The sequence below is a fragment of the Gorilla gorilla genome, chromosome 1, assembly GCF_029281585.2.
Source record: "Gorilla gorilla gorilla isolate KB3781 chromosome 1, NHGRI_mGorGor1-v2.1_pri, whole genome shotgun sequence".
NCBI lineage: Eukaryota > Metazoa > Chordata > Mammalia > Primates > Hominidae > Gorilla > Gorilla gorilla.
The window spans coordinates 44,446,996-44,470,847 of NC_073224.2; the positions used below are offsets into that span (position 1 = coordinate 44,446,996).

At 39.8% G+C, this 23,852-nt stretch overlaps 2 protein-coding genes and 1 non-coding gene across 11 annotated transcripts in view; 1 reads left to right on the plus strand and 2 right to left on the minus strand.

Moving 5' to 3' along the window:
- Positions 1–8,140, plus strand: part of PACC1 (proton activated chloride channel 1) — a 69,305-nt gene extending 61,165 nt beyond the window's left edge. For 7 of the 8 annotated variants that reach the window (XM_063708742.1, XM_019030356.3, XM_055370949.2 and 4 more), the window contains exon 8: positions 7,238–8,140. In XM_063708742.1, the coding sequence (XP_063564812.1) occupies positions 7,238–7,399 (162 nt within the window). In that variant the 3' untranslated portion in view covers positions 7,400–8,140. The remainder of the gene's footprint in view (positions 1–7,237) is intronic. The other variant, XM_063708744.1, reaches the window with a different exon arrangement.
- Positions 8,141–10,750: 2,610 nt separating this feature from the next.
- Positions 10,751–23,852, minus strand: part of PPP2R5A (protein phosphatase 2 regulatory subunit B'alpha) — a 73,158-nt gene continuing 60,056 nt past the window's right edge. For both annotated transcript variants that reach the window (XM_019030351.4, XM_019030354.4), the window contains exons 9-13: positions 15,913–15,963; positions 15,520–15,639; positions 15,305–15,432; positions 13,812–13,913; positions 10,751–11,966 (exon numbers count right to left, since the gene is read on the minus strand). In XM_019030351.4, the coding sequence (XP_018885896.1) occupies positions 11,834–11,966; positions 13,812–13,913; positions 15,305–15,432; positions 15,520–15,639; positions 15,913–15,963 (534 nt within the window). In that variant the 3' untranslated portion in view covers positions 10,751–11,833. The remainder of the gene's footprint in view (positions 11,967–13,811; positions 13,914–15,304; positions 15,433–15,519; positions 15,640–15,912; positions 15,964–23,852) is intronic.
- Positions 20,186–20,320, minus strand: LOC115932323 (small nucleolar RNA SNORA16B/SNORA16A family). The gene has a single exon (XR_004068610.1). It is a non-coding gene; the product is annotated as a small nucleolar RNA SNORA16B/SNORA16A family (small nucleolar RNA).

Sequence of the window (23,852 nt, forward strand, 5' to 3'; positions counted from 1 at the left end):
CTGGGCTTTTCTTTTATTACTGCCTCTATCTTGTTACTCATATTGGTCTATTCAGGGTTTCTGTTTCTTCATGGTTCAATCTTGGTAGACTATGTATCCAGGAATTTTTCCACTTCTTTTAGGTTTTCCTTTATTGGCATATAGTTTTTCATTAAGTCTCTAATGATCCTTTATATTACTGTGGCATCAATTGTAATGTCTTTTATTTTGGTGTGATTTTATTTATTTGGGTCTTCATTCTATTTTTCTTAGATAGATTTTGTTTAACTTAGATTTTGTTTAACTTTTCAAACAACTAACTTTTCTTTCTTTTTCTTTTTTTTTTTTTTTTTTTGAAGTGGAGTCTTGCTGTATCACAAGGCTGGAGTGCGGTTGCGATCTTGGCTCATTACAGCCTACGCCTCCTGGGTTCAAACGATTCTCCTGCCTCAGCCTCCCAGGTAGCTGGGATTACAGGCGCCCACCACCATGCCCAGCCAATTTTTGTATTTTTAGTAGAGACAGGTTTCACCATTTTGGCCAGGATGGTCTTGATCTCTTGACCTTGTGATCTGCCCGCCTCAGCCTCCCAAAGTGTTGGGATTACAGGTGTGAGCCACTGCGCCCGGCCTCAAACAACTAACTTTTCATTTAAGTTTCAGTTTCATTTATTTCTGCTCTGATCATTATTATTCTGATAAATTTGGGTTTGTTCTTTTCTAGTTCTTTGAGGTGATCATTAGCTTATTTGAAATCTCTACTTTTTTTGATGTAGGCGTTTATTATAAACTTCCCTCTTAGTACTGCTTTTGCTGTATCTCATAGGCTTTGGTATATTGTTTCCATTTTCATTTGTTCAATAAATGTTAAAATTTCCTTCTTAATTTCTTCATTGACCTTTGGTCACTAAAGAGCATCATGTTTAATTTCCATGTATTTGTACAGTTTCCAAAATTCCTCATTATTGATTTCTAGTTTTATTCCACTGTGGTCAGACAAGATACTTAATATGATTTAAATTTTTCTGAATTAGTTGAGACTTGTTTTGTGGCCCAACATATGGTCTCCCCTGGAGAATGTTCCATGTGCTGATGAGAAAAATGTATATTCTGTAGCAGTTGGAGTTTTGAGACGGAGTCTCGTTCTGTCGCCCAGGCTGGAGTGCAGTGGTGCGAACTCGGCTCACTGCAAGCTCCGCCTCCTGGGTTCACGCCATTCTCCTGCCTCAGCCTCCCGAGTAGCTGGGACTACAGGCGCCTGCCACCACGCCCAGCTAATTTTTTTTGGATTTTTTAGTAGAGACGGGGTTTCACTGTGTTAGCCAGGATGGTCTCAATCACCTGACCTCCTGATCTGCCCGCCTTGATCTCCCAAAGTGCTGGGATTACAGGCGTGAGCCTCCGCGCCTGGCCAGATGAAATGTTTTGTAAATGTCAGTTAGGTCCATTTGGTCTAGAGTATAGTTTAAATCCCATGTTCGTTTGTTGATTTTCTGTCTAGATAAGCTGTCCATTTTTGTGAGTCGGACGTTGATGTCCCCTACTATTACTGTATTGCAGTCTGTCTCTCCCTTTAGATCTATTAATATTTGCTTTATATATTTGGTTTCTCTGATGATACTGGATGCATACATATTTACAGTTGTTGTATCTTCTTGTTGAATTGACTCCCTCATCATTACATAATGATCTTTGTCTCTTTTTCCAGTTTTTGACTTGAAGTCTATTTTATCTGTTACAGGTATAGTTAAACCTGTTTTTTTATTTATATTTGTGTGGGATGTCTTTTTCTATCCCTTCACTTTTTTTTTTTTTTTTTTTTTTTCTGAGATGGAGTCTTGCTCTCTCGCCCAGGCTGGAGTGCAGTGGCATGATCTTGGCTCACTGCAACCTCCACCTCCCGGGTTCAAGTGATTCTGCTGCCTCAGGCTCCCGAGTAGCTGAGATTACAGGCATGCACCACCACACCTGGCTCATTTTTGTATTTTTAGTAGAGACAGGGTTTCGCCATGTTGACCAGGCTGGTCTCAAACTCCTGACCTCAAGCAATCTGCCCACCTTGGCCTCCCAAAGTGCTGGGATTATAGGCATAAGCCATCACGCCTGGCCTATCTCTTCACTTTCAATCTGTGTGTCTTTACAGGTGAACTATACGCTGTATGGCAGCATACCGTTGGGTCTTGTTTTTTAATAAATTCAGCAACTGTGTCTTAAGAATTTGGACCATTTACATTCAATATTATTACTGATAGAGAAGGACTTACTACGGCTATTTCGTTTTTTGTTTTTTGTTTTTGTAACTTCATTCTTCTTACTGTCTTTGTGGATAAATGATTATCTCTTTAAATTCCTTACTTTTTATTTTTATTATATCCATTATAGGTTTTTGCTTTATGGTTACCATAAGGCTTATAAAAAACATCTTGCAGTTAAAACAAGTTATTTTAAATTGAGGACAACTTAACTTTGATCACAAAGAAACAAAAAACTTTTAAAACTACACTTCAACTCCATACTCCTCACATTTTGACTTTTTATTATATCTATTTATATTTTTGTTTTGCCTCTTTTTTTTTTTTTGAGACGGAGTCTCACCCTGTCACCCAGGCTGGAGTGCAGTGGCCCAATCTCAGCTCACTGCAAGCTCCCGGGTTCACACCATTCTCCTGCCTCAGCCTCCCGAGTAGCTGGGACTACAGGCACCTGCCACCATGCCCAGCTAATTTTTTGTATTTTTGGTAGAAACAGGGTTTCACCGTGTTAGCCAGGATGGTCTTGATCTCATGACCTTGTGATCCGCCCGCCTCGGCCTCCCAAAGTGCTGGGATTACAGGCATGAGCCACTGTGCCCGGCCTGTATTGCCTATCTCTTAATAAATTGTTGTAGTTCTTATTTTCGATTCGTCTTTTAGTCTTCATACTAAAGATATGAATGGTTTACACACCACAGTTACAGTATTACAGGATTCTGAATTTGTCTGTATGCTTACTTTTACTAGTGAGTTTTATACCATCAGATGATTTCTTATTGCATGTTAGTGTTCTTTTATTTTAGATTAAAGAACTGCCTTTAGATTTTCTCATAAGAGAGTTCTGGTGGTGATGAATTTCCTCAGACTTATTCTGGGAAAGTATTTCTGCTTCATGTTTGAAGGCATCAGTAGCTTTGCTGGGTACAGTATTCTCAGTTGGCAGTTCTTTTTTTTCTTCCCCCTTAAGCACTTCGAATATGTCGTCCCACTTCCTCCTGACGTGTAAGGTTTCCACTAAGAAGTCTGCTGCCAGATGTATCAGAGCTCCTTTATCTTGTCTGCTGCTTTTTTCTTACTGCTTTTAGGATCCTCTCTTTGCTTTGACCTTTGAGAGTTTATTATATATTTTAGTGTAGTATTCTTACTTGGGTTGAATCTACTTAGTGTTCTTTGACCTTCTTGTACCTGGATATTCATATCCTTCTCTAGACCTTCATGTACCTGGATATTCATATCTTTCCCTAGGTTTGGAAAGTCCTTTGCTATTATTTCTTTGAATAAACTTTCTACCTCTATCTCTTTCTCTATCCCCCTTTTAAGGCCATTGACTCTTTTTTTTTTTTTTTTGGAGTCTCGCTCTGTCGCCCAGCCTGGAGTGAAGTGGCACGATCTCAGCTCACTGCAAGCTCTGCCTCCTGGGTTCACGCCATTCTCCTGCCTCAGCCTCCCAAGTAGCTGGGACTACAGGCACCCGCCACCATGCCCAGCTAATTTTTTGTATTTTTAGTAGAGACGGGGTTTCACCGTGTTAGCCAGGATGGTTTCGATCTCCTGATCTCATGATCCACCCACCTCGGCCTCCCAAAGTGCTGGGATTACAGGCATGAGCCACCGCACCCGGCCAAGGCCATCGACTCTTGATTTACCCTTTTGAGGCTATTTTCTAGACCTTGTGAGTGTTCTTCATTCTTTTTTTTTATTTGTGAATTTTCATATAATTTGTCTTTAAGCTCACTAATTCTTCTGCTTGATCAATTCTGTGTTTGAGGCACTCTGATGCATTTTTCAGTCTGTTAATTGTACTTTTCAGCTCTAGGATTTTTATTTGAATTTTTAAAAATTATTTTAATCTCTGTTGAATTTCTTTGATAAATTTCTGAATGGAGTCTTTGTGTTTCATTGAAGTTCCTGGAGTTTCCTCAGAACATCTATTTTGAATTCCCTGAGTGGTCACACATCTCTGTCTCTCCCGGATTGGTCACTGGCACCTTAGTCTGTTTGATGAGGTTGTATTTCTCTAACTTTTCTGGTGCTTGTGTACGTCTGTCTATGGGCATTGAAGACTTAGGTGTTTATTTCAGTCTTCACAGTCTGCCCTTGTTTATACCCATCTATCTTCAGGAGATTTTCTACAAATTGAAAGGTGACTCATGATGAGTTCCCTAAGCGTGTAGTCAGTCACTGCAGCTGTTTCAGCACTAGAGGGCAGTGTAAGCCAAGTTACACTGTGACTATCTTGTAGACTTCTAGATATCCAGCCCTGATGTACTTGGGGAGGATCAGAGAGAATGCCCTGGGGGTTCCCAGGCAAAGTCCCTTATCTTTCCCTCAAGGGGAAGGAGTCTCTCTGCTCTGAGTTGCCTGGAGTTGGGGAGGGGTAAGGCAGGTACTCCCATGGCTGTCACAGCTGGCACCACCCTGGGTCCGTCCTAAACCAATGCAATACTGGGGTTTGCTTAAGGCCACTTTAGTCAGCCAGTGGTGAAGCTGGCTGGGGTTTGGGTCCATCCTGCTAGGGTGGCAGATTGCCTTTTGGCCAGGGTGGGTTTAGAAGTGCCATTTGGGAGCAATAGCCTATAATCAGGGGATTCGGGATTCTTCCTGGTGCTGTGGCAGGGCTGGTACTAGGTTCCAAGGCAAAGTCCCTCACACTCTTCCCTCTCCTTTGCCCAAGCAGGAGTGTTCCACCATGCTGCACTGCCTGGAGTTGAGGCAGCTGGTGTCATGCTGGATCACACCCCAAACCCACAGACTCCCAGACCAGTGCAGTACCAGGGCTGTGGTTGCTATGGCCTGGCTGCCACTGAAATTATTTGGGGCCTAAGGCCACTTTAGTCTATTGTAAAGTGGGCCCAGACTTGGTTTCCTCCCACTGGGGTGGTAGATGCCCCTCTGATCTGGGGTGGTCCTAATACTCTTTTCACGGGCTCTAGCCTGGAATCAGGGCCTCAGAATTCTGCCTGGTGCTGTTTTCCCTCGTGAAGTTCCAATGCAAGTTCCAGACTCACTTCCCTCTCCCAAGCCCACAGATTCTCTCTGCTGCACTGCCTAAGGCTGGGGGAGGGGTGTGCAGGCAACGTGAGACCCTCCTTTCTACTCTTCTTCAGTGTGTCTTTTCCCGTTGTTATACTAAACCAGATACTGTGATCTCTCACCTGGTTTTTTGGCTCTTGTGTAGATACTTTCTTACATGGGTAGCTCAGTTTGGTGCTGCTGCAGACGACTGTCACTGGAGGGTTCTCTTTAGCCATCTGGCTCCACCTCCTCTAACGTCAAATTCTGACTCATGATCTTGGAAGGGGAGGAATAATTGGACAGCTTTGCTAAAGGAACATTTAAGACACACCGTCCACCAGAGCCAGGCCTAAATCTAGTACTGATTGGCATTCATGTCATCATAATATATCCTGATGTGATCATGGCTTACAGGAAACAGTTTCATAGCTGAGACCCAAACGTGTAAGCTTCCACCCCCAGGTGGAGATTCTGTGATACGGATGTGCTTGCTCTGCTATCACCCACTACCACTATTAATTATGGACTGGCAAGGCTTTGTATGAAGAGGGATGTGCAGAGGCTTATTGAATCAAGACTGGGGAGAAGGGCTTGCAGCTCGTTGTGTAATGTGTGATAAAACATTTTTTAACCTACTGTATTCAGTATGAGGTACCTATTATGGGCCAAGTGGAGCCCAGTACCCGAGGCATGCTTTACTCAGCTTCACAGCAGTCTAGTGGTGGTATCACCATTTTCATATGTGAACAATGAAATGCATACTAAGGTCACCCTGCTAAATTGAGCTTAGAAGTATTTTATTTGGGAGGCTGAGGCAGGCGGATCACGAGGTCATAAGATCGAGACCATCCTGGCCAACATGGTGAAACCCCGTCTCTACTAAAAATACAAAAAATTAGCCGGCCGTGGTGGCACGTGCCTGTAGTCCCAGCTACTTGGGAGGCTGAGGCAGGAGAATAGATTGAACCTGGGAGGCGGAGGTTGCAATGAACTGAGATCGCGCCACTGCACTCCAGCCTGGCGACAGAGTGAGACTCCATCTCAAAAAAAAAAAAAAAGTATTTTATTCTTACCAGGTTGTGGAAGTCAGAAATCCAAGATAAGAACTCTGCCTTAAAGAGTTACAACTCTGCCTTAAAGAGTTAGTGAGAGAACAATCCTATTGTTTTAAATTATTGATTCCAGACCATAAGGAACTGTGAAAGGCATTCATAGGATAAATAGCTCTGCTGAAGTCCAGAAAGGGTTTTAGCTTAGTGGTCAGGGAAAGCTCTGAGACTTTGAAGGATGAGTAAACCTAGACAGGAGGAAAGCATCGCAGATGGGGAAAAGAGCAGAGGACTGGAGGCAGGAATCCTCCTCTGAGTTTGGGAGGAAAGACAGCCATTGGACTAGAAATGAGGAAACACTTGAAACTATGGTAACTATGAGATGGGAACAAGAGGAGCTCACCTTCTTATGGATTGGGTATAGTTTTAGGGAAATTCGTCTCAAAGCAAGGTCACTTATGGTTGGATTAGGCCACAAAATTAAATATTGCCTATCTTATTTGTGCAGAGCTTTTTTGAAAAACAGCTTTCTTTCAGAATCACTTTATTATAGGGAGGAGTCAGTATTTTTCTCCTCAAACTGAGCTATGGACATTAAAAGTATAGTCTGAATGAAGTATATAGAGTTATGACAGTTTCAGAACCCAGGTATTTTTCTTAGAGTCCCAATAATTTGGGAAGGGCTCTTGATAATAACACTACTAAACATACAAAAAATTAGCCAGGCGTGGTGGCAGGTTCCTGTAATCCCAGCTACTCGGGAGGCTGAGGCAGGAGAATTGCTTGAACCCAGGAAGCGGAGCTTGCAGTGAGCCGAGATTGCGCCACTGCACACAAGCCTGGGCGACAAGAGTGAAACTCCATCTCAAAAAAAAAAAAAAAAAAAAAAAGAATCAAGACTGAAGCAAACCAGTAATCCTGTTTGTTTCTGTTTGCTTCGCAGATAGTCACTGCCAATCCTTGGAACACAATTGCTCTTCTCTGTGGCGCCTTCTTGGCATTATTTAAAGCAGCAGAGTTTGCCAAACTGAGTATAAAATGGATGATCAAAATTAGAAAGAGATACCTTAAAAGAAGAGGTCAGGCAACGAGCCACATAAGCTGAAGTCACCTCGCGTTGTTTAGAGAACTGTCCACATCAATGGGAGCTGTCATCACTTCCACTTTGTAAACGGAGCTATCAACAATCCTGTACTCACTTGAACAAATGGGGCCTTGCTGGGAGGAACAGCATGTCAAACTGGAACTTCTAACCTCGCCCCAAAAGAGGCCGTGTAGAGCCTAATAGAAGAGAGCTAATGGATAACCTACAAGTTATTTAAATATTTAAATTATTAATAAACTTTTTAAAGAGCTGGCCAATGACTTTTGAATAGGGTTTGTAGAAGATGCCTTTCTTCCTGTTTGGTTCATTGTATTGTATTAGGTTAAGCTCTACTAGGGTAATGAAGGCTCTACTTTTCACTTTTTAAAAGTGGACAAAAGAGTGTGATTTTCTTTTTCCAAAAATTCCTGAGTATCAAGACGTGCAGGTCATGCTTTGGAGCCTATGCACTGTACACAAAGGCAAAACCCTATGACTTTGGCATCATCTGCCATTGATGTCCAGCCTCTGACATGCTCTTTGATTTGTTAAATGTTAAATGAGACTTTAAGGCTACTAGAAACTAGTAATTAAGTTTCTTAATGGACTGAGTAGCCACCTACTTGTCTGGCTAGAATGTTTGTTGATGTATGAGTTTAGATTAACACTCAAAAGCACTAGGACAGATGTACATAGTAGGTGCCTACTCATTGTATTTTGATGATTTCATTAACAGGTAAATAAAAGTTAATACAAAAGGAACGAGTGTGACAATATGAATATCTGCTCAATCATCAGGCACAATTACTTTCATTTGGTGACTTCCAAGGACAAAAAGGTAGTATGAGTCTGGACTCCCAAGATGGATCTGACTCCCAAGGTATGTTCTAACTGCTTCCAGGGAAGGGTTTGTTAGGCATGGCGACTGATGGCAGGTGTCCAGAAAGAGTGACCTGGTGTCCCCGAGGAAGCTGGGTTAACTCTTTACTGTGTCCACAAAACTACCCATCATCTGAGGAAGGGGCATATGCAGTATGACCCTCAAAAAGCTTTTAGCCTAGCCTTTGACAGAAATGAGTATGCATTAAAAAAAGTCTATTTTTCACATTAAGGTTCTAAAAATGGTTTCCAGAGTTTTAAATTATTTATGTGCCTGTTGCTTCAAAGAGGACTTGGTAGCATTTCCTAAATTTTGTAATCTGGCTTCCGATAATCCAAAGGGAATAACTCAAATGTATGAATAGGCATTTTAAATGGGAAGAAACTGTTTTTTGGATGAATGATTAAAAGTTAACTGTATAAAGAAATATTCCCTGCCACTTTTCTGCTCCACAGAAGCATGAGAATTCAAGTTTTAGCCTAGGTCTCTTTATAAAATCTTATTTTATTGCAGGGCAAATGCAAAGCCAGGCATAAAAGTTTACATTAACAGTACTGATAAAAAGGGGGGTGAAAAAGGGGGGTGTGTTTTTTTAAAGCATGTCTGACAATATGTCACTTTCTCTCTTTTTTTTTTTTTTTCTTTGGAGACAGAGTCTCACTCACTCTGTTGCCAGGCTGGAGTGCAGTGGCGCTATCTCGGCTCATTGCAACCTCTGCCTCCCGGGTTCAGGTGATTCTCCTGCCTCAGCCTCCCGAGTAGCTGGGATTACAAGCATGTGCCACCATGCCTGGCTAATTTTTGTATTTTTAGTAGAGACAGGGTTTCATCATATTGGCCAAGCTGGTCTGGAACTCCTGAGCTCAAGCAATCCACCCGCCTCAGCCTCCCAAAGTGCTGTGATTACAGGCGTGAGCCACTGTGCCCGGCCAGTCACTTTAATATTACTTAAATATCTAATAAAATTTGTTTGAATGAACATACTATATTCTCTGTATTGTAGAAAGTTGAGACTGGGCATGGTGCCTCACGCCTATAATCCCACCACTTTGGGAGGCTGAGGCGGGTGGATCACCTGAGGTCAGGAGTTCGAGATCAGCCTGACTAACATGGTGAAACCCCATCTCTACTAAAAATACTAAAATTAGCCGAGTGTGGTGGTGCGTGCCTATAATCCCAGCTACTTGGGAGGCTGAGGCAGGAGAATCACTTGAACCCAGGAGGCAGAGGTTGCAGTGAGCTAAGATCATGCTACTGCACCCCAGCCTGGGCAACACAGTGAGACTCTGTCTCAAAAAAAAAAAAAAGAAAGAAAGAAATTTGAGAGACCTATTAAATGTGCTTTCATGTAAGCACATAATTAGGAAGTGAACGATTTTACCTTTTCAGAGAGAAAAACCTTTATTAGCTGTAACCTGTCAGAATCTACTCTGGTTGCTCTTCAGTAAAAGAAATATACCTAAACCTTCTACAGAATAGACATTTAGACATAACCTTCACTTTCTGGAAAGGCAGGTGCTTGCCTTTTCCTTCTGTTTTGTGTAGGATCATCATTTTTAACTGCGCTGTCCCCCAGCTGTCAGCAATACTAGCTGACCCTGAGTGAGTGTAGAGAATCTAGAAGGAACACCTTAACCTGATGGCCATGACAAGATGACTTTGCAATACCTACTACTTGAGAAAAATAAAGCATGAGCTATTGTTGTAAAAGAATTTTAGTGCTCTTCCTTTTGGTACACTGCTTTCATGATGACCTGGGAGTAGTGTGCATTCCCTGTGCTAGAGTTTTTAATATTAAAGCAGAAGTAAACATCAGTAGCAGATAACACTTTATTACAATAATGTCTGATTTCTTTCTCTTTTTTTGAGACAGTCTTGTTCTGTCGCCCAGGCTGGAGTGCATCTTGGGTCATTGCGGGCTCAAGTGATTCTCTTGCCTCAGCCTCCCGAGTAGCTGGGATTGTAGACGCCCACCAGCACGCATGGCTAGTTTTTATATTTTTAGTAGAGACAGAGTTTCACCATGTTGGCCAGGCTGGTCTTGAACTCCTGACCTCAGGTGATCGGACTGCCTCGGCCTCCCAAAATGCTGGGATTACAGGCACAAGCCACCGCACCCAGCCAATAATACCTGATTTCTAACTGTGCCACAGGCTCCCTGCTCTTCATTAAAAGTGCTATTTATTATGGATTATGAAAAATTAGCTTCAAAGTAAATTAAACCCATCCTCTTAACATACAAGGATAGGAAAGATGATGGAAGGATATCCTAGAACTTAGAATTTTATGCAAATATTCTGTAAAACATATTTTGGTAAAGGGCTAGAACACTCAACCTTGGCACACAATCTTCCTATTTTTAAATTAGACTTCGTCCCACAATTTGTCTTAAAAGTTTCTATAAATACACATATGTATGTAAAAAGGGGGGCAGACTTCTCCTGTATGCCTAAGCTTAGAGCTAAAAGAAGCAAAGATGACATAAGGCAAAATACAAACATAGACTTTATTAAATGCTGCTCAATCCCCCAATGAAGATCTTTCATTACAAAACAGTTTTCCACACAACTGCAAGTTAAGAGATTGGAATGGTACTCTGATAACAAAAGATGTGAGAAATACTTGACCAAGTAAAAACATACAAGACCTCTATATAGTCAACCTTTTCAGAGCTCTACAGAGGAAGCCTACTGCAGTTCCTTTAAATAAAGCCAGGCAGTGACAACTAGTGCTCTGTATCACCACACTGTGGGACTCAAAGCCTCCATCCCTGGGTCAGGAGGGACTAGGTGAAGGACAGGTTGTGAGGACTGGAAAGGCCCTGCCTTCAGCCTTTGAGAGGAAGAGGAGGAATGAATTGAGAGGCAAGCTGGGTAATTCACCTGAGCTGCCTCTACCCATCTGTTACCACTCTGGAGAATTGCAGAGGAAGGGGGATATTCATGAGGAACAATCTGAAGAATTTTGGTTTACTTTCCCAGCTTTTATTTATATTTTGTGCTTTAAAAAGCCTGGAGATTTAAGGTTTTGCCTAAATTCCAGAGTACAGTAATATATTTATTGAGGGAGGGGTTAGGGCAGGTAATTCCCCCCATCATATTTCTGGGTGAGACAAAGAGAAGGGTAAGGATGATACCTTAGTTTTATTTTAGGAAGTATTTTTTCCTAGGATGTAACTAAGGTTTGCAGCAGTGTGAAAAGCACATTATAAAAGGGAAAAATATACAGAGCAGACTACCATATCTATGTGCAACACAATCAAAGAAGAATTCAAGTCATAATTCTTACCACTCCCATAATTATCTCACTCATATCATAGATGAAAAAATTCATTCATTTCTGTGAAACTTCAGAAGTGACACAATAAATCCAATGATTAGACAAAGGTTACAATATACTATGGCCATGATACAGCACAGGGCTACGTTTAGTCCATATATTTTTCCATTTACAGTTGCCAGAAAAAATTGGCCTTTTAATTATATTATACTGATGAGGTTTGTTTTGTAATTTTTACATATTTCAAAAAAGCATACAAAACTCTGCCTATCCGGCAGAGGTGGGAGGCTTTTTTTTTATTCGGCACTTGTATTGCTGAGAATACTGTGCATGTTGTAAGCACTATTCTGTTTTTCTAGAGCTTTCTTTAGCTTTAGCTCCTCTAATTTTTTCCATAATTCTTCACGTTCCAATTCCTTCTTTTTCTCTCTGTAGATAAACCAAAATTTTTGTAATCAGAAATTATTTCAGAACCCAAAGAGAGGTGCTGTTTGACAGCTTACTGGAGAACACATTACTTACCCACATTTCACTTAAATCCCTCTGCTAAAGCTTTGGAGTCCACTTACCTGGAGCACCTAATTTCTTCTTGTCACTCTCCTAAATGTACTGAGTCTGTGCATCTCCTGTACCAGCTAGACGTTACTACTTGCTTTCTGTCCCCTACACATTATTACCACTACCATGACACTGTACTTTATAGTCAACAAAGTACTTACACGTCAATTTTCTCACGTAAACATCTTGCAGTTGTAGTAGTCTAATCAGTATTACAAAGGCTGAAGGGGCTGGCCACTAGGTCAGTAGGAAGCACTTCCTTCACCACACCAGACAGAAGCCACATCATTTTTGCCACTAACAGCCACATCTCTAGCCACTAACCAGTTTGTATCTTACTAGCTCCTCTTTTACATGTCAAATGAAAACTTTAGTTTCAGTAATCTCTCTCTAGAACAAAATGAAAGTCAAAATATTTCATATGTCGTTTCAACTACTTAATTTCAGTTCTAAGGAAAACATTTCTGAATAACTTGGACCTGTCTATTCTGAAAGGCTCCATGAACATGTAAAACATAGGCTTATAATTCTGCAGTTATGAGTTAAAAGGACAAATCCTTTTAAAGGATTTGCTGATTTATGCAGATAAGAAATGATGAGTATATTCTTAGTCATGTGAAATACATATTTTTCAAATACAAGTTTCCTATGATCCTAGTCATCTTATTTTCTTCCCATTGCTTCCTGAGGCTCAAAACATGTACTTAATTTCTATTCCTGCCTGAATGCTATTTAAAGGAAATAATGCATTGAGTTAGTTATTAATGGGCTAGATGGCTTTGAAGAAAGGCTATCCATTTTCTACTTTAAGATAACCATAACTAGGAACTTGTCAAAATAGATAGCTTTTCTAAACAGAACAGGTAATATGCTTATTAGAAGTAAATGGTAACTATTATCCTCAAATAATGGGTGGGCTCAGGTACACTGGTTACTAACCACTTAAGTTTAAGAAAGTGCTTCTTGAGTTTGAAATAAACACATGAGAAGAAAGTAACTCTTGAAAGATTATTTTATAGTAATTTATGAAATTCTCAAAAAGAGGTAATCACTAAGCCATGTTCCTAAAGGCTGATACGTGCTAACATTTATACTCTAAAATACATATTATTGCAAGGACAACATATTAATAGTACCCTAAGCCATATCATTATGTGACTTCCCTCTTCCCAAATGAGAACTATGCTGACTTTAAAATACCACCTTCTGATAATCCACAGCATAGAATTACCTACTGCTAACAACACTTGAAAAGTAAAGCTCACTCTGGAAGCCCACGTGGACAAAAAGGATTTTCGTAAATGCATGGATAAAAAATCAAATTGTACAAATTGATATTTAAAATTCAGCATAAATTATATTTCATATGCAGATGCTAACAGACTGAGGAAATCTAAGGCTCAGAATGAGATTAACAGGATTTATGATCCACATTAAAATCATAATCTAACCATTTAGAGGAAGTAAATTATGTAACTACCCTCAAAAATAAATGTTACTGCTTTTTCTGCTTTAACAAATTTATAAAAATACTGGGGCTAGTTTATCTGGAAATGACTTATATGTTAAGAGACTTTCACATTGTAATGTTTACTATAAGGTAATTAACTTCTCTCAGTTCAGATTTTCATATTTAAGAAGATACCTTCCTGAACTGAATCACATTCAACTAACATAAAATGTATAGATAATTTTGTAATTCAAAATATCAAATACCTCTGTCTTTCAGCTTTGTATGAGCTAGTAAGGTCATCGAAAAGCTTGCCATTCATTTCCATTAGGGTTTTCAGCACATTGTATACCAGTGCTACAATGGTCCTGAAATGAAAATGAGCCAGTCCTGAGTTATGATACTGCTAACAGAGAGGAAATGTAACACTATGGTCTCTAAAATGGGTTAAAGCTTGGCTGATTTCATTTAATCCATTTTAGAGATGATAAAACTGAGGCTCAAGAGGTTTGTAATATGCTCAAGGTCATACAGCAAGTGGTGGTAGAGACAGTCTAAGAAAACTTAAATCTTTTCCACTTTATCATGCTTACATTAAACTCTAGTTAAAAATGTTCACTATAGTTATCTTCATTTCTGCTTTACAGTCTCATGTCTGAAATCCTGAGTAACAACATTAAAAGAAGATGAAAAAGATCCAATTACCAAAACTTATAAGAAAAGTAGAAAGCTGGATAAGGATGTTAAAGAAGTTAGAATATATTACCCTTAGCACTTCGGCTTTCCCCTGGGACAGTGCCATTTATAGAGGGGAGACTATACACTGAGAGTAGACCAACACAACTCTGCATTAACGGAGTAGTTTGTGTATCCTCTGCAAATGTTCAGTTGGTCTCCCCAAGAGGGTCTGACCACAACCTCCAGGGAGATTTGCAATTTTAAATTGACATGAAGGCTGGGCACAGTGGTACATGCCTATAATCTCAGCACTTTGGGAGGCCAAGGTGAGATGATCACTTGAGCCCAGGAGTTTCAGTCCAGCCTGGGCAATACAGTGAGACTTCAACTGTCCCAAAAAAATAAAAATTCGCTGGGTATGGTGGCGCACACCTGTGGTCATAGCTACTCGGGAGGCTGAGGCAGGAGGATTGCGTGAACCCAGGAGTTTGAGGCTACGGTGAGGTATGACTGCACCACTGCACTCCGGTCGGGGCAACAGAGCAAGACTCTCTCTTTTTTTTTTTTTTTTTGGAGACGGAGTCTTGCTCTGTCGCCCAGGCTGGAGTGCAGTGGCACAATCTTGGCTCACTGCAAGCTCTGCCTCCCAGGTTCATGCCATTCTCCTGCCTCAGCCTCCCAAGTAGCTGGGACCACAGGCACCTGCCACCACGCCCGGCTAATTTTTTGTAGTTTTAGTAGAGATGGGGTTTCACCGTGTTAGCCAGGATGGTCTCGATCTCCTGACGTTGTGATCCGCCCGCCTCGGCCTCCCAAAGTGCTGGGATTACAGGCGTGAGCAACCGCGCCTGGCTGTCTCTAAAAAAATTTTAAAAATAAATTGACATTAAGACCACATACTGAACAAACACACACATTTATAACTTGATAAAGGTATATGTATATAAAATACAGAATAGAATACAACTGATGTTAACCTTAGAGTAACTTCCAAATCTGTAATAGGTTTCAAGTATGAGTTAGGAAATCAATAACAAAAAGATTAAAAAAAAAAAATACGACCTATATAAAAGATACTTACGGATTCCAGTGTTCTTTGGAAATTTTGTACAAACTGGCAAACATAATTGGCAGAATTTTATCAATGTTCTCCTCAATCAAACTAAGAATATATTCATTATTCCAGAAGTACAATGCCCTTTCTGCAACCTAAAAAAAGACATTTAGAGAAAAGTCAAAACTAAAATAGGAAAGAAATACTAGTGTAAAGTAAGGGCTTCACTGAAAACATCATACCTGAAAATGAGAACTGGATACACACTTGGATATCTGCTTGAAAAGTGGCTCTTCAATTTTTTTGAACTGTGTTGGTTCAATGACATCTAAGATTTCTTCAATTTCTCCTAAAAACATCACCTAGGTTAAAAAAATTTTATTTTAAGAAACATGATAAATTATGTGAAACTAATATAGAAACCATACAAATGAGAAGGTTAATCTGCATAGTATACAATAGGCAAAAAAATGTCTGGATGGCAGAGTTTACTATAGCACAGGTCTTCTACCAAGTCTGTGTACATCTCCCGCTGTTTAGCAACAGCAACACAGCCAGCCCAAAGAAGCATGGTTTATAGCCCTGGGATTGACAAGTTCTAGTAAAATGCACTACATTTAGTGAACAAAACCCACCTCTTTCTGACTGCAGGTTTTTGGCCAAAATTTCAGCAGTCCTCTGATCACCTGCGAAAAAGAAAAAGTTTAGCATGAATTTAATAACGAAGCTAGTTAATCCCAGCATATTTTCCATAGCTGTGATTATATCAACACTCATTCTGAAGTAAATCAATATTGCTTAATATATAAGTGTATAAGTAGACTTTCTGCTCAGCTTTAGAATTTTATTAATTCAACTAATATTTACTGGGTGCCTATTATGTACCAGATACTGTTCTAGATGCTAGGGACACACTGATGTACAAGACAGATGAGGTCTCTGGTTTTCACAGAGCTTACATTCTAATGGAGGAAGACCAATGCAAGTGATCAATTAAACACATAAATAAAACAATTTAATAGTATGTGCTACTTCTAAGAAAATAAAGGAAAATATAAGTTGGTGGGGTGAGAGAGGGAGGTTATTTTAGGGAGAAACCTTAAGGAACAGATGATTCCTGTTACTTAAACCATTATGAAGCACAAAAAAAACCCCGGACAGCTTCTCAGTCTATTTCATGGCTAGCACAATCTTTATAACCAGAATACAATGAAACAAAAGAGACTATTTTTATTTATTTATTTATTTTGAGATGGAGTCTCACGTTGTCGCCCAGGTTGGAGTGCAGTGGTGTGATCTTGGCTCACTGCAACCTCGGCCTCCCAAGTTTAAGCAATTCTCTGCCTCAGCCTCTCGAGTAGCTGGGATTATAGGCGCCTGCCACCACGCCCAGCTAATTTTTGTATTTTTAGTAGAGACAGGTTTCACCATCTTGGCCAGGCTGGTCTTAAGCTCCTGACCTCGTGATCCACCAGCCTCGGCCTCCCAAAGTGGAGACTATTTATTTAAATAAACATAGTTGAAAACACTTGCATTAAACTGAATCACAATAGAAGAATGCTATATGCCTAATTGTAACTTATTCCAGAAATGCCAGGATGGTTCCACTCATAGGTTAAAAGGGGAAATAAAAAAAAAAACCCAGATCATTTTAAAAGATTTTCAAGTCATTTGACATTTTTAATTGACTATATATTCTGATAAAAAAATTTAATAAGCTAGAACTAAAAGAATTTATCAGAAACCACCAGCAATCATTCTACATAATGATTTATTAGAGACAGGCTGTAAAACCATCTAGGCCTGGTGGTTTTGTGGAAATAGATCTTTGACAGCTTTTTAGGTTACTTTATAGTCTGTCTGGTCCAGTAATGTGGAACACTAATTCAAATTAAAATTGGGAAGAATACTGTTTTGGAGACAATCCAGTAAGATAACAATGTGATGAATAATTTTGGAAAGGAATACCAGAATTACACTTATTTGTGTAACTATATATTTATATATCCCTTAAAACTTAAAAAAAAAACAAACCTGCAAGTTACTAGAGTGAGTAGGAAAATTCAGTATGTGGCCACATTAAAAAAAATATATATAAAAATCAATACCTTTATAAAACATCAGTAAAAATCAGATGAATAATAAAAAGGTACTTTTCACAACAAGAACTATAATGTTCATAAAGGATAAATTTGCAAGAAATACTTAAGACATATGGAGAAAAGTATAAAACTTTACTGAAGATCATAGAAGACTACAAATACAGTTATATGTCATTTAATGATGGGGATAGACAGGCTGTAAAACCATCTAGGCCTGGTGGTTTTGTGGAAATAGATCTTTGACAGCTTTTTAGGTTACTTTATAGTCTGTCTGGTCCAGTAATGTGGAACACTAATTCAAATTAAAATTGGGAAGAATACTGTTTTGGAGACAATCCAGTAAGATAACAATGTGATGAATAATGTTGGAAAGGAATACCAGAATTACACTTATTTGTGTAACTATATATTTATATATCCCTTAAAACTTAAAAAAAAAACAAACCTGCAAGTTACTAGAGTGAGTAGGAAAATTCAGTATGTGGCCACATTAAAAAAAAATATATAAAAATCAATACCTTTATAAAACATCAGTAAAAATCAGATGAATAATAAAAAGGTACTTTTCACAACAAGAACTATAATGTTCATAAAGAATAAATTTGCAAGAAATACTTAAGACATATGGAGAAAAGTATAAAACTTTACTGAAGATCATAGAAGACTACAAATACAGTTATATGTCATTTAATGATGGGGATACGTTCTAAGAAATGTGTCATTAGGCAACTTCATCATTTAAACATCACAGGGTGTACTTAAACCTAGATGGTATGGCCTACTAGACACCTAGGCTACTACACACCTAGGCTGTATTTTGCTCCTAGGCTACAAATCTGTACAGGATGTTCTTGTACTGAATACCGTAGGCACTGTAGGCAGTTGTAACAATAGTATTTGTGTATCTAAACACGAAAGGTACAGTAAAAATATAGCATTATAATCTTATGGGATCACCATTTTTCTTTCTCTTTCTCTTGGAATCACATTTCTCTCTCTCTCTCTCTCTCTCTCTCTCTCTCAACATTTCTCTCTCTTTTTGATGAGGCCTCACTCTGTTGCCTAGGCTGGAGTGTAGTGACATGATCAGAGGTCATTGTAACCTTGAACTCCTAGGCTTATTGTAACCTTGAACTCCTAGGCTTAAGTGACCCTCCTGCCTCAGCCTCCCAAGTAGCTGGGACTATGGGTGTTTGCCACCGCACCTGGCTAATTTTAATTTTTTACTTTTTGTAGAAACAAGGTCTTGCTCTGTTGCCCAGGCTGGTCTTAAAGTCCTGGCTTCAACCAATCTTCCTACCTTGGCCTCCCAAAGTGCTGGGATTACAGGCATGAGCAACCATGCCCAGTTCCATTTTTATTTTTTAAGAGACAGTCCAGTCTTGCATTGTCGGCCAGGCTGGGGTGCACTGGTGTGATCACAGTTCACTGCAACCCCCTAGGCTCAAGAGATCCCCCTACCTCAGCCTCCCAAGTAGCTGGGATTACAGTCCTGAGCCACCACGCCTGTCTGGGACTGACATTTTATATGTAGCCTGTTGTTTTTATTTATTTATTTATTTATTTTTGAGACAGAGTCTCGCTCTGTCACCCAGGCTGGAGTGCAGTGGCACGATCTCGGCTCACTGCAACCTCTGCCTCCCAGGTTCACGCTATTCTCCTGCCTCAGCCTCCTGAGTAGCTGGGACTACAGGCGCCTGCCACCAGGCTCAGCTAATTTTTTGTATTTTTAGTAGAGACGGGGTTTCACTGTGTTAGCCAGGATGGTCTCGATCTCCTGACCTCGTGATCTACCCACCTCAGCCTCTCAAAGTGCTGGGATTACAGGCTTGAGCCACAGCGCCCGGCCCGTAGCCTGTTATTAAACGAAACGTCATTATGCAGCACATGACTGTAAATAAGTGAGGTGGTTCAATATTGTGCAGAGATATTTTTCCTGTACTTAATTTATAAGTAAATTTAATATAATTTCAATCAAATGCCAATTGAATTATTTTTTGGAACTAGAAACATTTATTCTAAAATCCATAAATATAAGCAAATAGATAAGAATTGTTTTTTTTGGTGGGGGGAGTTAATGGAACAGAACCTGTATTATGGATATCAGCAATTAAAACAAGATTATATTGGCAAAGAAATGGAGAGAAAAGATATATATGAGTATCTAGACATACTCATGTATATATGGATTTTAATATATGACAAAGGTGGCCTTTCAGTTCCATGGGAAACAGTGGTGGTACTGAGACAGGTAGCTCACTATTTAGAAAGGAAAAATGTAGCAGGCTCCTTTGGTTGGCAGACTTCTATGATGATCTCATGAGCTTGTTAACTCTCCTCACACCCTTGTGTAATCCCCTCTCCTTAAGTGTGAGCTGTCCTAGTGACTTGCTTCTAACGAACAGACTGTGGCAAAAGTGAAAGAATGTCACTTCATGAGTAAGATACAAAAGACTGTGACTTCTGTCTTACTAGTAGACTCGCTGTCTTGGCTTTGATGAAGTAAGGTGCCATGCTGGAGAAGCCTGGGTGACAAGGATCTGAGGGTGGGCTCTGGCCAACAGCCAGCCAGGAACTGAGGCTCTCAGTCCAACATAACTTGACAAACTGAATTCTGCCAACATACATGTGAACTTAGCAGCAGATCCTTCCCCATCTGACACTTTATATGAGACTCAACTTCTGGCCAACACTCCAATTGCAGCTTTGTAAGAGACCCTGAGCAGAGGGCCCACGTAAGCCGTGACCAGATTCTGGATTCACAGCAACTAAGGCAACAAATGCTTGTCATTTTTCCTCCCAATGGAACGATATTTTCCCAAAATCTTGCAGATCAGTTACAGCAAACAGAACTATGACCATCAAGGAAAACTGTCACTCTCGGCTTCTTTTTGACCACAGCAGCTACATGGAAGCAGCTGCAGCTTTGATAAAGGCCATAAATGCTTGCTATTTTAAGCCAGTAAATTTTGTGATCATTTGATATGCGTAATTGAAAATGAATGCAGGCCAGGCATGGTGGCTCAGGCCTGTAATCCCAGCACTTTGGGAGGCCAAGGCAGGCTTGGGCCCAAGAGATCAATACCAGCCTGGGCATCATGGTGAAACCCCATCTCATCTTTACCAAAAATACAAAAAAATTAGCTGGGCATGGTGGTGCATGCCTGTAGTCCCAGCTACTTGGGAGGCTAAGGCAGGAGGATCACCTGAGCCTGGGAGGTCAGGGCTGCCGTCAGCCACAATCATACTACTGCACTCCATCCTGGGTGATGTGGTGAGATCCTGTCTCAAAAGAAAAAAAAAAAAAACCCCAAAACACAAACAAACAAACCCAAATGTAGTTCCTTACCCTCATCATACACAAATTTCAATGTCGGGCAGTATTGAATAACGAACACTGGGTTGACTAGTGGCCCCCAAAAAGATGTCAATGTGGGCCAGGTGCAGTGGCTTATAACTGTAATCCTAGCACTTTGGAAGGCCAAGGAAGGCACACTGCCTGATCTCAGGAGTTCGAGACCAGCCTGGGCAACATGACGAAACTCCATCTCTACTAAAAATACAAAAAAAAAACTAGCCAGGCGTGGTATCGGGCGCCTGTTATCTCAGCTACTCAGGAGGCTGAGGCACGAGAATTGCTTGAACCCAGGAGGTGGAGGTTGCAGTGAGCCGAGATGGTGCCACTGACTGCACTCCAGCCTGGGCAACAGAGTGAGTCTCTGTCTCAAAAAAAAAATAAAATAAAATATAAAATAAAATAAATAAAATAAAATAAAATAAAAAAGAAAAAGAAAAAAATTATTTTGGGGCTCAAGTTAGATTTTCTGGGAATAAGAACGGTGTTTTGTTTTGTTTTGCTTGTTTTATAAAAATGCAGCTTTGAGTGGAAGGAAAGGTTTACACTGCCAAAAAAAAAAGTTTTGAAAGTCATGCCGACTCTTCATTTTTTTCCTCTTTACATGGAAACTTAGCTGTAATAAATATTTAGTTAACTCTTTCACTCTGCACTTTTTTTTTTTTAGACAGAGTCTCACTCTGTTGCCCAGGCTGGAGTGCAGTGCTGTGATCTCGGCTCACTGCAACCTCTGCCCTCCTGGGTTCAAACCATTCTCCTGCCTCAAGCAATTCTGCCTGTCTCCCAAGTAGCTGGGATTACAGGTGCCCGCCATCACGCCCAGCTAATTTTTGTATTTTTAGTAGGGACGGGGTTTCATCATGTTGGCCAGGCTGGTCTTGAACTCCTGATCTCAGGTGATCTGCCTGCCTCAGCCTCCCAAAGTGCTGGGATTACAGGCTTGAGTAATAAACTAACAAAAGCTCTGAGCTACTTACAATTTGTAGAAAGTTTTGATAGGAATGCCTGCTTTCCAGAAATAGTATTAAGGCTTAAACCCAAATAATATGGCCGTTATTTTGGTGCTGGAATGGCCTATGTTAGAAATTGCAAGATCTCTATATTGAGAGATCTTTATGAGTTGGAAAATATTTTCCTTTCTTAACCTGGGTATTTATCTTACTCTCTCTCCTCATCCTGCTCCTATTTTCATTAACCCAACTCAGCCAAACCAGATAAAAGCTGAATAACTGGCCATCATCCCTCTCCCTAATCCTCAAGTTTTTGGGTTTTTTTTGGTGTCATCTCGGCTCACTGCAACCTCCGCCTCCAGGGTTCAAGTGATTCTTGTGCCTCAGCCTCCCTAGTAGCTGGGATTACAGGCACACACCACCACGCCCAGCTAATTTTTTTTTTTTTTTTAAGTAGAAATGGGGTTTCACCATGTTGATCAGGCTGATCTTGAACCCCTGACCTCAGGTGATCTGCCTGCCTCAGCCTCCCAAAGTGCTGGGATTACAGGCATGAACCACCATGCCCAGCCTCTGTCTTCCATTCTTTAAAAATAAATCACCTGTCTTCCTTATCCACCCCAAATTAATTAAATAAAATTTTATTTGTATACTATTTACCAAGCATGAACCATGACTTTTCAATATGTGTTATTATGGGTTTTCTTTTTCTTAATTCTAATGGGAGTTATCATAGATTTGTATTAAGGTTTTACTTTTCTTTTTTTTTTTAAGACAGAGTCTCACTCTGTTGCCCAGGCTGGAGTGCACTGGTATGAGCTCAGATCACTGCAACCTACGCCTCCTGGATTCAAGCAATTCTTGTGCCCTTGCCATCTGAGTAGCTGGGACCACAGGCCTGTGCCACCATGCCCAGCTAATTTTTGTATTTTAACTAGAGACAGGGTTTCACCATGTTGGCCAGGCTGGTCTCAAACTCCTGGCCTCAAGTTATCTGCCTGCCTCAGCCTTCCAAAGTGCTGGGATTACAGTCGTGAGCCACTGCACACCTGGGAATCAACTTCAGAGGTTTATGTGGTTTCATGTATAAATATATGGTTTCTAAATCTCCTGAATTGTCTTCAAAAACTGTTTACAGCTGTTTCTAGAAAAGACTGTAAATCTAAAAGTGAAAAAACTAATAAAAATTAAGGAGTGGAAAAATGTCTTTTGTTCCATTACACAAAGTTCAAGTGAAAGGGAGAATACTAAGTATATGATTTTTTCAAGCATCCCTACGGATAGCCTGAGAAGGTTCATAATATAGTAAAAATACATATATATTTTAGTTTTTCAAACCCTTTGCTATTTATAAATATTTATTAGGTTGCTGCTAAAGTGATTGTGGTTTTTGCCATTAAAAGTAATGGCAAAAGCCACAATCACTTTTGTACCAACCTAATACTAGGTAAATATTTAGATTGAACATGCCTAGAAAGCATTCTCTCAAAATACTTACTTCACCAAGGTTAAAATGTTTTCTATGCTTTTATACTTTTCTGTTTCACGCTACTTCATCTTTTGTTTTTCTTGTAAATTTTCATAACTAATTATGTTTTCACTCTCTCCTGAATTTTCATTCTAGAGGCAAATAACAGTAGAATTCAAAGACTAAGTTGCCTTGCTGGTTCATAAACAACTTTTATTCCAGGATTACATCTTATCTCTTAATCACCAAAAGCAAGGAAATGTTTTCTATCCCTATCAAGTGGTTTATTGTTAATTAGTGGCAAAAATTCTATTATTAAAAACAAAACAAAATTCAAGGGAGTAGTAGTTTTGGGACCCTCGAAGTATGCTTTAATTCCAAAAGGTGAATGAAGATTTAAAAGATTATTGGTGAAGACAGTATGCATATAAAATTTCACTGTGGTCATCTGATCCTATCATCGTACATCTTAACTACTACATATTAACAGTAGTCTGTATTTCGGTTATTCAAGACATATAACTCACGAGAACTCTCCCCTCCTAACCCCTTCTTTGAATGTAGATTAATCTCACATTTCTTCTTCTAAATGATTTTAGCTTAACATACATTATTCTATTTAATAACTATAAAGGCTATAAAACGAAAGCTACAATGAAATGCTATTAATGCAGACCAAAAACATGAAAATAAATAGAAC